General features: G+C 43.4%; 1 protein-coding gene across 1 annotated transcript in view; it reads left to right on the plus strand.

Annotated features, from left to right (window-relative positions):
* The window catches only part of LOC139571464 (transcription factor MafG-like), a 68,399-nt gene extending 53,851 nt beyond the window's left edge, over positions 1-14,548 (plus strand). The window contains exons 2-3 of the mRNA XM_071394362.1: positions 6,055-6,127; positions 6,437-14,548. Coding sequence (XP_071250463.1) covers positions 6,092-6,127; positions 6,437-6,892 — 492 coding nt within the window. The 5' untranslated portion in view covers positions 6,055-6,091 and the 3' untranslated portion in view covers positions 6,893-14,548. The remainder of the gene's footprint in view (positions 1-6,054; positions 6,128-6,436) is intronic.
* Positions 14,549-15,028: the final 480 nt, after the last annotated feature.

Below are 15,028 nucleotides of genomic sequence, written 5' to 3' on the forward strand. Positions count from 1 at the left end.
CTGACACAGCTTTTTCTCTGTGTTGAGTAAAGCAGTTCGTCAAGGGCCACTGGTCTACTCAGTCACAAGCGTGTGTTCCGCTACCCTCTGACACTGTGACAAGGCTCACACTCACTGTGGACCAGCTCAGCTGGAAGGGTTCCGGAATACTACAGATTAGGGTTGCACATTTTGGGGAATATTCATAGGTGGAAACTTTCCATGGGAATTATCGGGAATATATGGGAATTAACGGAAATATATGCAAATTAATATTAATACCATTTAAATTAAGATGTTTTTTGCATTGGATATATTTACCATATCATATGGAAACAGAAACCCTTTACCTTATCATAAGTAGACATAATTGCAAATTATTAAATCCTTTCAATAGAAAAAAAATATTTAGTTACGAATTGAACTTTAATTAAATGAGTTGACTCTTCACATGGGATGATTTCACTGAACAACAAAAGAAAGGGAATATTGGGAATTATATAAACTATATAAAATTATAGTTTATAGACTAAAGCTTTGGTTGTCTTCCTCTCAGGCTTCCATGTCTTCTCCTTGGACCTACTCAATGTCCACCTCTTGAAAATCTGACTCTGAGGCCTCATCTTCACTGTCACTTTCCAACTTTGTTTAGGATGGCTCGTTGTCAGGCTCAAAAAGCCTAAGATTTTCCCAGATGGCCACCAATTTCTCAACCCTTGTTTTGGTCAGCCTGTTGTGTGCTCTGGTGTGCGTGTGTGTTCCCAAACAAGGACCAGTTGCGCTCTGAGACGGATGATGTTGGTGGGATTTGGAGGATGGTGGAGGCAAGAGGGGAAAGAGCCTCAGATCCACAAAGTCCCTTCCACCTGGTGGCTGATGAGATATGTTGGCACGACTGCCATATTGCATCTCCATCCCAAAGCCCTTGCTTGGAAGTATACCTCGCCAGACTGCCAAGAACCTTGCCCTCATCCAGGCCAAGGTGGCGAGACACAGTAGTGATGACACCATAGGCCTTGTTGATCTCTGCACCAGACAGGATGCTCTTGCCAGCATACTTGGGGTCCAACATGTACGCTGCGGCGTGTATGAGCTTCAGGCAGAAGTCTTCATGCTTTATGATGTATTTCAGAACTGCAGTTTCCTCTGCTTGGAGCGACAGTGAAGTGGGCAGGGCCTTACGGATTGATTCTCTTACATCTGCAAGCAGAGTCTGAACATCAGACAGGATGGCATTGTCTCCCTCAATCCATGCAATGGCAACTGCTATAGGTTTCAGGCTGCTTACCACTCTCTCCCAAAATGCATCATCCAGGAGGTTCCTCTTGATGGGGCTGTCCATATCGGCAGACTGATATGGCCATTTCTTGGAGAGACTCCTTTCCCTCCAGGAGAATGTAAAACATGATGACAACACCACCCAACAGGTGTTGCTGGGCAGCTTCAATGTGGTGCTCTTATTCTTCTCACTTTGCTTGGTGAGGTAGATTACTGATATAAATTGATGACCCTTTACATACCTAACCACTTCCTTGGCTCTCTTGTAGAGTGTATCCATTGTTTTCAGTGCCATGATGTCCTTGAGGAGCAGATTCAATGCATGAGCAGCACAGCCAATGGGTGTGCTGTGAGGGTAGGACTCCTCCACTTTAGACAATGCAGCGAACATGTTCACAGCATTGTCTGTCACCAGCAAATACCTTCTGTGGTCCAAGGTCATTGATGACCGACTTCAGCTCATCTGCAATGTAGAGACCGGTGTGTCTGTTGTCCCTTGTGTCTGTGCTCTTGTAGAATACTGGTTGAGGGGTGGAGATGATGTAGTTAATTATTCCTTGCCCACGAACATTCGGCCACCCATCAGAGATGATTGCAATACAGTCTGCTTTCTCTACGATTTGCTTGACCTTCACTTGAACTCTGTTGAACTCTGCATCCAGCAAATTAGTAGATAAGTAGTCTGGTTGGAGGGGTGTATGCTGAGCGAAGAACATTCAGAAATCTCTTCCAATACACATTGCATGTGAGCATCAGAGGTGAACCAGTTGCATACGCAGCTCGAGCAAGACATTCATCAGCATTTCTCTGACTGCATTCGTCCATTGAGTCAAAAAAACTTCTGTTTCCAGGAGGACCATAAGCTGTTGCTATCAATAAGGTGTCTCCTCTTTTTCACCTCGAATAGAAGTAGAGGGACTTTTGTAAGAGGTTGCTTGTTGTGAGCGCTGAGGGAACTTAACGCACTTGGCCAGATCATTCTGCATCTGTGTTGCATTATTCACATATGATTTGGCACAGTATTTGCAAATGTACTCAGCTTTTCCTTCTACATTTGCTGCAGTGAAATGTCTCCACACATCAGATAGTGCCTGTGGCATTTTCCTGTAAAGATAAGAAAAAAATGAGTAAAAAAACCCAAAATACAATTCCATGTAGATAAAACATTTATCTAACTGCTTAAATATTTATCTTACAAAAGAAGTTGTTTAAAAATAAAACGTGTATGGAAACAGGTGAATTAACACTCCTCAGCAGGCTCAAGCAAGCTTAAACCCACATGGTAGCAAAAACTAGCTAGCAGAAATTGTTTACAAGTTAGAAATTATTTGAACACACTTTGCTGTAGGCTACTATTTACTAGTTAACAAAAATAATATATGTCATAAAATATATTCACCCCATAATCAAAACTTACCAGAAATCAAAACTTGTAAAAGTGTTGGAGAAGAAAGTAAAAGTGCAATATGTGCCATGTAAGAAAGCTAACGTTTCAGTTCCTTGCTCAGAACATGAGAACATATGAAAGCTGGTGGTTCCTTTTAACATGAGTCTTCAATATTCCCAGGTAAGAAGTTTTAGGTTGTAGTTATTATAGGAATTATAGAACTATTTCCCTCTATACCATTTGTATTTCATTAACCTTTGACTATTGGATGTTCTTATAGGCACTTTAGTATTGCAAGTGTAACAGTATAGCTTCCGTCCCTCTCCTCGCTCCTCCCTGGGCTCGAACCAGCAACACAACGACAACAGCCACCATCGAAGCAGCGTTACCCATGCAGAGCAAGGGGAACAACTACTAGAAGGCTCAGAGCGAGTGACGTTTGAAACGCTATTAGCGCGCGCTAACTAGCTAGCCATTTCACTTCGGTTACACCAGCCTCATCTCGGGAGTTGATAGGCTTGAAGTCATAAACAGCGCAATGCTTGATGCACAACGAAGAGCTGCTGGCAAAACGCACGAAAGTGCTGTTTGAATGAATGTTTACGCGCCTGCTTCTGCCTACCACCGCTCAGTCAGATACTTGTATGCTTGTATGCTCAGTCAGATTATATGCAACGCAGGACACGCTAGATAATATCTAGTAATATCATCAACCATGTGTAGTTAACTAGTGGTTATGATTGATTGTTTTTTATAAGATAAGTTTAATGCTAGCTAGCAACTTACCTTGGCTTACTGCATTCGCGTAACAGGCAGTCTCCTTGTTGAGTGCAACGAGAGAGAGGCAGGTCGTTATTGCGTTGGACTAGTTAACTGTAAGGTTGCAAGAATGGTTCCCCGAACTGACAAGGTGAAAATCTGTCGTTCTGCCCCTGAACAAGGCAGTTAAACCCACCGTTCCTAGGCCGTCATTGAAAATAAGAATGTGTTCTTAACTGACTTGCCTAGTTAAATAAAGGTATAAAAATATATATATATATATTTTTTTAAATCGGCGCCCAAAATACCGATTTCCGATTGTTATGAAAACTTGAAATCGGCCCTAATTAATCGGCCATTCCGATTAATCGGTCGACCTCTAATATGTACAGTAATAGTTGAATAGGATGGACTTGACTGGAATACAGTTTCCCTCCCCTGTCATCTTTTATTCATTAGTCACCAAACGGGGATGAACTACCTGAACTTGTCGAATAATAAACGCTTGTCTTTTAAATGTGTTTTAAACATTTTCCGTGGACAATGGACATATTCCCCAGACTGAGTTATTTCTAAAGTGTGTGTGTTAGAGCTGTTAGTCTGAGGTGTCAGGTGTCAGGACTGGTACATACAGTCAGTTCTTTCTGAGGTGTGTGGTGTGTTAGAGCTGTTAGTCTGAGGTGTCAGGACTGGTACATACAGTCGGTTCTTTCTGAGGTGTGTGGTGTGTTAGAGCTGTTAGTCTGAGGTGTCAGGACTGGTACATACAGTCGGTTCTTTCTGAGGTGTGTGTGTGTGTGTGTGTGTTAGAGCTGTTAGTCTGAGGTGTCAGGACTGGTACATACAGTCGGTTCTTTCTGAGGTGTGTGGTGTGTTAGAGCTGTTAGTCTGAGGTGTCAGGACTGGTACATACAGTCGGTTCTTTCTGAGGTGTGTGTGTGTGTGTGTGTGTGTTAGAGCTGTTAGTCTGAGGTGTCAGGACTGGTACATACAGTCGGTTCTTTCTGAGGTGTGTGTGTGTGTGTGTGTGTGTGTTAGAGCTGTTAGTCTGAGGTGTCAGGACTGGTACATACAGTCGGTTCTTTCTGAGGTGTGTGTGTGTGTGTGTGTGTGTTAGAGCTGTTAGTCTGAGGTGTCAGGACTGGTACATACAGTCGGTTCTTTCTGAGGTGTGTGTGTGTGTGTGTTAGAGCTGTTAGTCTGAGGTGTCAGGACTGGTACATACAGTCAGTTCTTTCTGAGGTGTGTGTGTGTGTTAGAGCTGTTAGTCTGAGGTGTCAGGACTGGTACATACAGTCGGTTCTTTCTGAGGTGTGTGTGTGTGTGTGTTAGAGCTGTTAGTCTGAGGTGTCAGGACTGGTACATACAGTCAGTTCTTTCTGAGGTGTGTGTGTGTGTTAGAGCTGTTAGTCTGAGGTGTCAGGACTGGTACATACAGTCGGTTCTTTCTGAGGTGTGTGTGTGTGTTAGAGCTGTTAGTCTGAGGTGTCAGGACTGGTACATACAGTCAGTTCTTTCTGAGGTGTGTGTGTGTGTTAGAGCTGTTAGTCTGAGGTGTCAGGACTGGTACATACAGTCGGTTCTTTCTGAGGTGTGTGTGTGTGTGTGTGTGTGTGTGTGTGTGTGTGTGTGTGTGTGTGTGTGTGTGTGTGTGTGTGTGTGTGTGTGTGTGTGTGTGTGTGTGTGTGTGTGTGTGTGTGTGTGTGTGTGTGTGTTAGAGCTGTTTGTCTGAGGTGTCAGGACTGGTACATACAGTCAGTTCTTTCTGAGGTGTGTGGTGTGTGTTAGAGCTGTTAGTCTGAGGTGTCAGGACTGGTACATACAGTCAGTTCTTTCTGAGGTGTGTGGTGTGTGTGTGTGTGTGTGTTAGAGCTGTTTGTCTGAGGTGTCAGGACTGGTACATACAGTCAGTTCTTTCTGAGGTGTGTGGTGTGTGTGTTTGTTAGAGCTGTTTGTCTGAGATGTTAGTCTGAGGTACATACAGTAGGATGGGGACTTTTTCAGTTGAGGTGTTTCCTGTCTGGTGGCTGCTCGTTGAGGAAGTTCCCCGCTGATGGTTTTGTTTTCTAATAAATCAAAGTGACAGTCGCTACTGCTGTAATTGTGCCAAACTGTCAAATGCCAACTGTCCTTTAGTTCACAGTTGCACAAATGATTGGCCTGCCTGTTACTGATTGGCCTGCCTGTTACTTTTAGAGGAAGAGCTAAAGTCTCTGCTCCATCTCTGAAAACTAATGCCTCCGTCACAATTTGCCTTTCCTCTATTCTGCACAATCTATCTCCTCGTTTCCTTCTCATCCGTATTAGAGAATTTCCAAGGTCCCTCCTCTCTGACCTTTTCCTCCAATGGATTTTGAGTTTGAGGAACAGATCTTTTTGAGTACCTTTCCTGTTCTTCTCCTGTTTTTCTATATTTGAAGTGAACTCTCAGTGAAACCTCACTGTTCTTCTCATGTTCTTCTATATTTGAAGTGAACTCTCAGTGAAACCTCACTGTTCTTCTCCTGTTCTTCTATATTTGAAGTGAACTCTCAGTGAAACCTCACTGTTCTTCTCCTGTTCTTCTATATTTGAAGTGAACTCTCAGTGAAACCTCACTGTTCTCCTCCTCTGGCTATATGGATTCTTATTGAAGTTGTTCTCTTCCACAGACCAACAAGTGGTGTAGTTGGAAGCGGCTCTCGTGGCATGACTACTACAAACAAGGGAAACAAAGCCTTGAAGGTAAACTAACCAAAGAAGTACATTGACCCCTACCTTAACCTTTGTCTCTCTCACACTGTCAGTGTCTTCTTACCATCTGTACTCTAGTCATACTTGTTTGTTTGTCATCACCCCACTTCCTCCTTCTCCCTCTTTGTCCCCCCTTTCTCCTCCTCCTGACCACATCCCCCCCTTTCCCCTGCTCTTTGGACCACATTGAAAATAACTGCTGTATAATGCTTTCATGAGTTATCCTCTGGGCTTTGTACTTTTTACTGAAAAATGTTTTACCTCCAAAATAAATCATCTCCCCCTTCACTTCCCTCTCAGGTGAAGAAGGAGCCAGGGGAGAATGGGACCAGCCTCACGGACGACGAACTGGTGACCATGTCTGTCCGGGAGCTCAACGCTCACCTCCGCGGCCTCACCAAGGACGAAATCCTGCAGCTCAAGCAGCGGCGGCGCACCCTGAAGAACCGTGGCTACGCCGCCAGCTGCCGCGTCAAGCGGGTCACCCAGAAGGAGGAGCTAGAGAAGCAGAAGACGGCGCTGCAGCTGGAGGTGGACAAGCTGGCCACAGAGAACGCCACCATGAAGGTGGAGCTGGACTCGCTGCGCTCCAAGTACGAGGCCCTGCAGAGCTTCGCCAGGACTGTGGCGCGCAGCCCGGCCGTAGCCTTAACCCCAGGGGGTCGGGGGGTCATGGGGCCCCTGGTCCCTGGGAAGGTGGCCACGGCCACCAGCGTCATCACCATCATCAAGTCCAAGACGGGAGCCAGGTCGTAGTATCGGGGCTGGGTGGCGTGGAGAGTTATCAGACTAATGAAACAACGTGTACTATAGTCACTGTATCATCATGGAGCACAGGATTAGTTCCCTTGTCTGTCTTTTGGGCCAGAACACACAACACAACCCCCCAGACCTTTGTACCAGCTAGTAACACTCTTTCAATTGGCCAGCAGCAGAGGCCACACCAACCCTTATCAGACAGGATAAACTGCCTTGGCACTGTACAAGCAGAAATACATACACCAGAGGAGGCTTGTCGGAGGAGCTATAGGAGGACGGGCTCATTGTAATGGCTGGAATGGAATAAATGAAACGGGATCAAACACATCAAACATATGGAAACCACATGTTTGACTCTGTTCCATGAATTCCATTCCAGCCATTACAATGAGCCTCCGCTGGAATACACACATCCGTCCTCTATAGTGTATTTTCACATACTGGATTCCAAAAGGTTAAACGTCACGTGAGTCCAGGAAGGTCGTACGACGCAGCCCAATCCATAATTGATGTCACTCCATCTGGTGTTGGAAGTGGAGCTCTCGATTGATTTGTGTGTTTTTGTACATGGTACTAAGTGTTTGAGTGTTTGTTTGTTTCCTCCAGATGGCCCCTCTTTGAGTCTTTTCCGTCCCGACACAGGATTTTGATGTGGAAATGCACTCTTTCATAACTACTAGCCACCAACAGTCTAGCCACACCCGGTTGTCATTATGCTTCAACTTCTTAGCCCTCTCTCCGTATCACAAGTGGAGAAAGAGTGATTGCACTTAGCAACAAGCCTGGGCCTGTTAGAATGCACTGACTACTATGAGAAGAGGGAAATGCACTGTATGTTATTGATGTCTTGTGAGCAGCCTTCAGTAAGGACTAGTAACTCACCCATCAGACCAGTTCATGTGATTTTAGTTGGTAAAACAAACTAAACAGGAACTTCTGTTAAGTTGAGCATTTATTTAGGTTCAGTTCAGCCTGTCACTGAATCTTACCAACAGGAGATGCAATAACACACACATGCACTGAGACATAGGAGATGTCTCTTACATAGTTTAATGGAAGTGGAATGAGTCAATCTGATCGGCAAAATAATACGATAGTCTACTTGGTATGGGATGATGATGATGATTATAATAGGTGGGATGTTGGAGTTGACCATGCCATATTATTATAATAATAGGTGGGATGTTGGAGTTGACCATGCCATATTATTATAATAATAGGTGGGATGTTGGAGTTGACCATGCCATATTATTATAATAATAGGTGGGATGTTGGAGTTGACCATGCCATATTATTATAATAATAGGTGGGATGTTGGAGTTGACCATGCCATATTATTATAATAATAGGTGGGATGTTGGAGTTGACCATGCCATATTATTATAATAATAGGTGGGATGTTGGAGTTGCCATTCCAGGATTACAAGATTGTTTATTTCTCCAGTATCTGAGAACCAGAATGTTTTTACAAGATCTTGTGATGATTATGCTTTCGGGGGACAATATTTTTATCCTCAAAACATTTAAAACTCAATTTGTGCTCCATCGAGTAAATAAGTTGAAACTGTTTTGTAAATAAATAGTTTTTTTTGTGCGTATGTAATAACATGTGAACTGGCTGGTCACATATTCCAAAATCATATTCACACAACAAGCTTTACTGTTTAATGGTCAACGTGTGTGTATTCTAGAAGTCGTTGACTTGGAGTTCTTGATGTGTATTGATCCATAGACGAGCATCTGGCGTTGTTTATAGAAACACTGGAAAAGAAAACTTCAAACAAAAAAACCTGTGATATCCTTTTTGCAATTGTACCAAAAGTGGCTTACTATTGAAGGCTGGTAGCTTTTTCTAGTGACTAGGCGCGTACTGTGTGGGGTAGCGCGTGACGTGACGTGTATAAGTGACAGTTGGCAGTGTTGTTCACTGTATAGATGTCATGCTGTGGTATTTTCTATAGGAATCTGTAATAGACATAATATAGCTGGTGTAAACATCATCTATTGTCTTCATCCATATTGGCATCTGTAATATCTTCCACTAGCTGTGATTCACAAATGTTTTTGTCATTGCGACGTTATTACTGTCGACGTCATTACTGTCGACCGAGCAGGCATAGGTAGGGTAAGATAATGCTAAGGTAATGCCCTTGGTTAATTTTTATGGGGTATGATAATGCCCTTGGTTCATTTTGAATCCCAGTTAAGTGACCCTCCTAACCTCTTTGGTTTCAATTCCAGGGGGACGTCACCTCTGATTTAGATTAAACTGTTATTGTCTTATCCATTTACCAAAGGGGACTACTTGCAATTTGCCAAGGGATAATAGCCTCACAATTAACTTTTTCAAAGACTAAGCAAAATCAAAATATTTGACTCTCTCTTACTGTATAGCCAAGCATTGTAAAAGTTCTCCTTGAATAAATAACTTCTTCTCATTCTAACTATGAGAAGGGAGGCTCAGCATTCAGCTTTATACAGGTGACTAACAACAGGTCCTGACTGTCAGGTTGTGTTCATGGTTTGTGTGAGGGTAAACATGCACTAATCTCCAGCTTGTTCTGCTCAGGAGAAATCAAGGTTGCCCTAAAAATAAACCATTACAGCTCCGAGAAGAAGCTGTTGGGGATGGCTCTTATGTTGATAGTCGCTCATTTACAATTTTTTTAAAAGGTCTTTTTGTTCAGACACCAAATGAAGATGTGGGAAGATCAACCTGCTGGCAGTAATGCTGCTTATGTGCCAAGTGTCACTCCTGTCCTCTGACCCTGTAAGAGGGATTTATCAGGAAGCAGTTTTACCTTAAAAAGTGACAGTATCTTTGTAATGACATTAAGGGATATGTTGAGTATTTTACAACTTCATGTCAGATGGTTCCTTGCCCTGAATATAGTCTATATGAGCCTGAAGAAACTGTACTCCATGGTTCGAATTTCTTTAATCAGCCAATATAAACTTCAGCTTACTTCATCCTCTGACAGCTAAAAATCAATGGGAGTGATGGGGGCAAATGTTCAAAAAGTGATGCCAAATCATCTTTAAGTAATGTAAAACCCAATCATTACAGTTTCTCCTGGCTCGTAGACTTCTATCAGGGTAAGGATACCATCTACCATTAAGTTGTGAATTACTGAACGTATCCTTTTAAAACAGAGCAGCTGAGAGGAAAAGGTTAGGAAGGAGAGAGCTGGATATGTCCAAATTATCCAGGATCCAGACTGTTAGTCTATAGCTAGAAAGTGTCAAGGAAGGCAGAAGTAACCCAGAGCACTTGAAGTTGTATGGTAGGTAGACCTGAACAGGAGGAACCCAGAGCATTTGAAGTTGTATGGTAGGTAGACCTGAACAGGAGGAACCCAGAGCACTTGAAGTTGTATGGTAGGTAGACCTGAACAGGAGGAACCCAGAGCACTTGAAGTTGTATGGTAGGTAGACCTGAACAGGAGGAACCCAGAGCATTTGAAGTTGTATGGTAGGTAGACCTGAACAAGAGAGAATAGGTCTGCACTCCAATGTCTAATATGCTATTCCCCACACCTCTGAGCTCAGATAATGGGGCATCTGAAATGGACACTTCCCTGCGTTGTCAAAAGCAGTGCACTATATATGGAATAGGGTGCCATCAGACACAGCCCTAGTATATAGTGTACGTACGCTAAAACATCCTCGCTATGTCTTCTAAACACACTTAGATATTTCCATTGACTAGAAGATAATCCATGGATATATATGACTCTTGACATTTCCCAGTATGGGTGTTGTGGTTCGTGTTGCTGTGGCAGTCTTGTGGAGTGAAACTTAATGTGTCTTTACAATGTTAAAAAGGCACCCCCGACCTATGACCTGTCTCGCATATGTACAGTGAGCACCATAATTCATTGGACAGTGACCATTTTTTTGTTATTTTGGTTCTGTACTCTAGCACTTTGAGTTTGAAAGGATACAATGACAATGAGGGTGAAGTGCAGACTGTCAGCTTTAATTTGAGGGTATTTTCATACATATCGGACGAACCGTTTAGAAATGACAGCACCTTTTGTACATGGTCCCTCCATCTTAAGGTACTACAAGTGTTTGTTGAATTGGCTTCACAGATGTGTGTCGTTAGGCAGGTGTATTCATTCGTGTCGTTAGTGAATGCAGGAGAGCTGTTGATGAATAGTATTGATTCTAGACTTTGCTATTGCCTTTGGAGGTTGTTGTTGGGGTGTGACAACATGAGGAAGATGGCGGTGTCGATGCAAATGAAGCTGGCCGTCATAAGGCTCAGAAATGAAAATCAATCAATCAGGAACATTACAAAAACCCTGGGCATGCCCAAGTCAACAGTTTGGTTCATCATTAACAAGACAAAAACAACCGGTGAACTCAATTATGTCAAAAGACCTGGTAGACTGAGGAAGACCACTGTAGTGGATGACAGATGAATACTCTCTATTTTGAAGAAACCCCCCTGACAACAGCCCAACAGACCAAACACTCTCCTGGATGCAGGTGTAGATCTGTCAGTCTACCATACGTAGAAGACTACACCAGCAGGATTACAGTGTACACTACAAGATGCAAACCACTGATAAGCCTGAAGAACAGAAAGGCGAGATTACAGTTTGCTGAAAAGCACCTAAAAGAGCCTCAAGAGTTCTGTAAAAAAAAGTATTATGGACAGATGAGACAAAGATTAACATGTACCAGAGTGATGGAAAGAGGAAAGTGTGGAGGGAAAAAAAGACATGCCCATGATCCAAAGCATACCACCTCATCCGTGAAACATGGTGGAGGGGGTGTTATGGCTTGGGTCTGTATGGCTGCCAGTGGAACATGGTGGAGGGGGTGTTATGGCTTGGGCCTGTATGGCTGCCAGTGGAACATGGTGGAGGGGGTGTTATGGCTTGGGCCTGTATGGCTGCCTGTGAAACATGGTGGAGGGGGTGTTATGGCTTGGGCCTGTATGGCTGCCTGTGAAACATGGTGGAGGGGGTGTTATGGCTTGGGCCTGTATGGCTGCCAGTGGAACATGGTGGAGGGGGTGTTATGGCTTGGGCCTGTATGGCTGCCAGTGGAACATGGTGGAGGGGGTGTTATGGCTTGGGCCTGTATGGCTGCCAGTGGAACATGGTGGAGGGGGTGTTATGGCTTGGGCCTGTATGGCTGCCAGTGGAACATGGTGGAGGGGGTGTTATGGCTTGGGCCTGTATGGCTGCCAGTGGAACATGTGGAGGGGGTGTTATGGCTTGGGCCTGTATGGCTGCCAGTGAAACATGGTGGAGGGGGTGTTATGGCTTGGGCCTGTATGGCTGCCAGTGAAACATGGTGGAGGGGGTGTTATGGCTTGGGCCTGTATGGCTGCCAGTGGAACATGGTGGAGGGGGTGTTATGGCTTGGGCCTGTATGGCTGCCAGTGGAACATGTGGAGGGGGTGTTATGGCTTGGGCCTGTATGGCTGCCAGTGAAACATGGTGGAGGGGGTGTTATGGCTTGGGCCTGTATGGCTGCCAGTGAAACATGGTGGAGGGGGTGTTATGGCTTGGGCCTGTATGGCTGTCAGTGGAACATGATGGAGGGGGTGTTATGGCTTGGGCCTGTATGGCTGCCAGTGGAACATGATGGAGGGGGTGTTATGGCTTGGGCCTGTATGGCTGCCAGTGGAACAGGCTCACTTGTCTTCATCGATGATGTGACTGCAGACAGATGTAGAACAATGAATTCTGAAGTCAACAGAAATATTTTATCTGCTCAGATAAAACCAAATGCCTCCAAACTCATTGGACGGCACGTCATTATGCAACAAAACAATGACCCTAAACATACTGCACATACTAAACATACTGCTAGAGCAACTAAGGGGTTTTGCCGTCATACAGTTGATACAACTGTCACTTATACACACATGTACAAAAGGTGCTGTCATTTCTAAACGGTTCGTCCGATATGTATGAAAATACCCTCAAATTAAAGCTGACAGTCTGCACTTCACCCTCATTGTTATTGTATCCTTTCAAACTCAAAGTGCTAGAGTACAGAACCAAAATAACAAAAATATGGTCACTGTCCAATGAATTATGGTGCTCACTGTACATGTATCTCTTCTGGAGAGGGAGTATCTCTCTATTACACACACACACACACACACACACACACACACACACACACACACACACACACTAAGGTGTATAGTAGGTAGCTACTGTAGGTAGTGTTGACCGGCGTGAAAAAGTGACCCTTATACATATGCAAACTCAGTGGACAGGCGTGAGTAAAGCTAGAAGAGTAGTCTATATCGTTGTAATAGTGACAAGTGACTGTGGTCTAATGATTTTTATACCAACAGCTCCTGTGTTTTGGATTGGAATTCTTTGAAGGTTTTTGTGGCGTTGTTCTTTTACCCCACACACACACCAAACTGCAGTTGGCCCTTAGTTTATGTTGGTTAAGGAGATTGAAAACCATGGGACCTGCTAGAGGGTACAACTGTTCAGATATAAATATATTGTGTAGAACAGATATGATTACCTGTCATGATAGAATTGGGAATTGTGTCAGATCCGTTCATATATATTTTTTTATCTGCAACGTTGTTGAGCGTTCCCCCCTCACTGGACACACCCCAGATGTTCACTCACTGTGATGCCTGTCTAAAGGGGTTCTAGTAGCCCAATGCCTGACTAAACCTTCTCTAACAGTAGACCTCCCCTGACCCAAACCCCTAAACCCGAAGACTATGGAGTGATATCAGAACCAGCAGAAACTGAATATGTATTCACAAATTGAATTTCTGTCGTCACAAATATCACTCCATAGATTAGAAGACTGGTATTACCTGTCCTAAAGACTAAACCTACAGATATTCTACATTATACAGTCTATAGATGTGTGGTTATACAATCTGTAAAACAGGGCTGAAGTTATGTCCTGAAGTAGAATTGACCAGGAACACAATCCTGAGTAACATAAGGGCCACTTGCAATTTCTGTTGTCATTTGTGGTTTGATTAGTTTGGTTCCTACCATGCTGCTAATTCAATCATTACTGCTCATTGTCTCCTGAAACTCCATTGTTTTGTCTTTGTTTGTTGAATGTGTATTTGATATTGATCTTAACACTGGAATTCATTTGTTCTGCAGCGGATCTCGTTTTTACTTGGTTATGTCTTTTTGTTTAAAAGTGAGTTGTATTAGAGAGGATGAATAACTTATCAGCACTTGTGTGACGGTTTGCTAGCTCTAGTAGAGATATGTAGGCTTTTTTGAATCAAATTATGCTTGGTGAACATTTGACTGTGCAGGTATTTCTCACTCGAGTTTAGGTCTATGTTTCAAAGGTATTAAGTCTGAAAATAAAGCTGTTGGAAGTGTCTGAATGGTATATAAAGTTATTATTAATCTGTTTTTGTTATTTTTCTGTATGGGTTGTAATAAGATATTGCAGTACTTTGTATGGAAAACAGAGAATAGTTCATTGTAACTATTTGTAAATGATTGTACTTTTTTGCAATCTGTAGATAAGTAATATGATGTATTCATATATAATGACTGTGGTTTTAACCGTGGTCCTCTGAAATGTCTAACTTATTGATGTGTGTGTGTATATATAGTATGTTTGTTGATACAGCTTACTTTATTTTCTATATGACCAATAAAAAGGTTTTGAAAAGGACTATTAGACGTGACCCTCTCTTCCTGTGGTGGCCCATTCAGACACTGTTGAAATGTTTAAATGGGGTTTCGTCATATTATTCTGTGGCGTCATTGACCCACTTTGATGCTAGTAAAAATAAACTGACGGGGAAGGCTTTTTGCTGTCCAGGGTGGGTTTTCAGGAGGCGGCGATCATTTAGATGGCACAATTTCCTTCTTTTTTTGTGATCCAAAAAAAGCCGTCGGGCGGGCGACCCAGTTTGACTAACCTCGGCGGACATATTTTTGGCCCAACACGACTAAAACATGAGAGTCATGAAGGATGTGCGGTGTGCCTAGCTGTCCTAGATTAGGAAGAGTAGGCAGTTAGTCATCCCCAGTCCCTCGGGGCCTCCTGGGCCCCTCAGTGTATTAACACATGGTTCATCACATCAGACATCACCCATCACATGAATGCCTATACCTTGACTCACATTCAGAACATATTTTATGTGGGGAA

Source organism: Salvelinus alpinus, chromosome 1, assembly GCF_045679555.1.
Source record: "Salvelinus alpinus chromosome 1, SLU_Salpinus.1, whole genome shotgun sequence".
Classification (NCBI taxonomy): domain Eukaryota; kingdom Metazoa; phylum Chordata; class Actinopteri; order Salmoniformes; family Salmonidae; genus Salvelinus; species Salvelinus alpinus.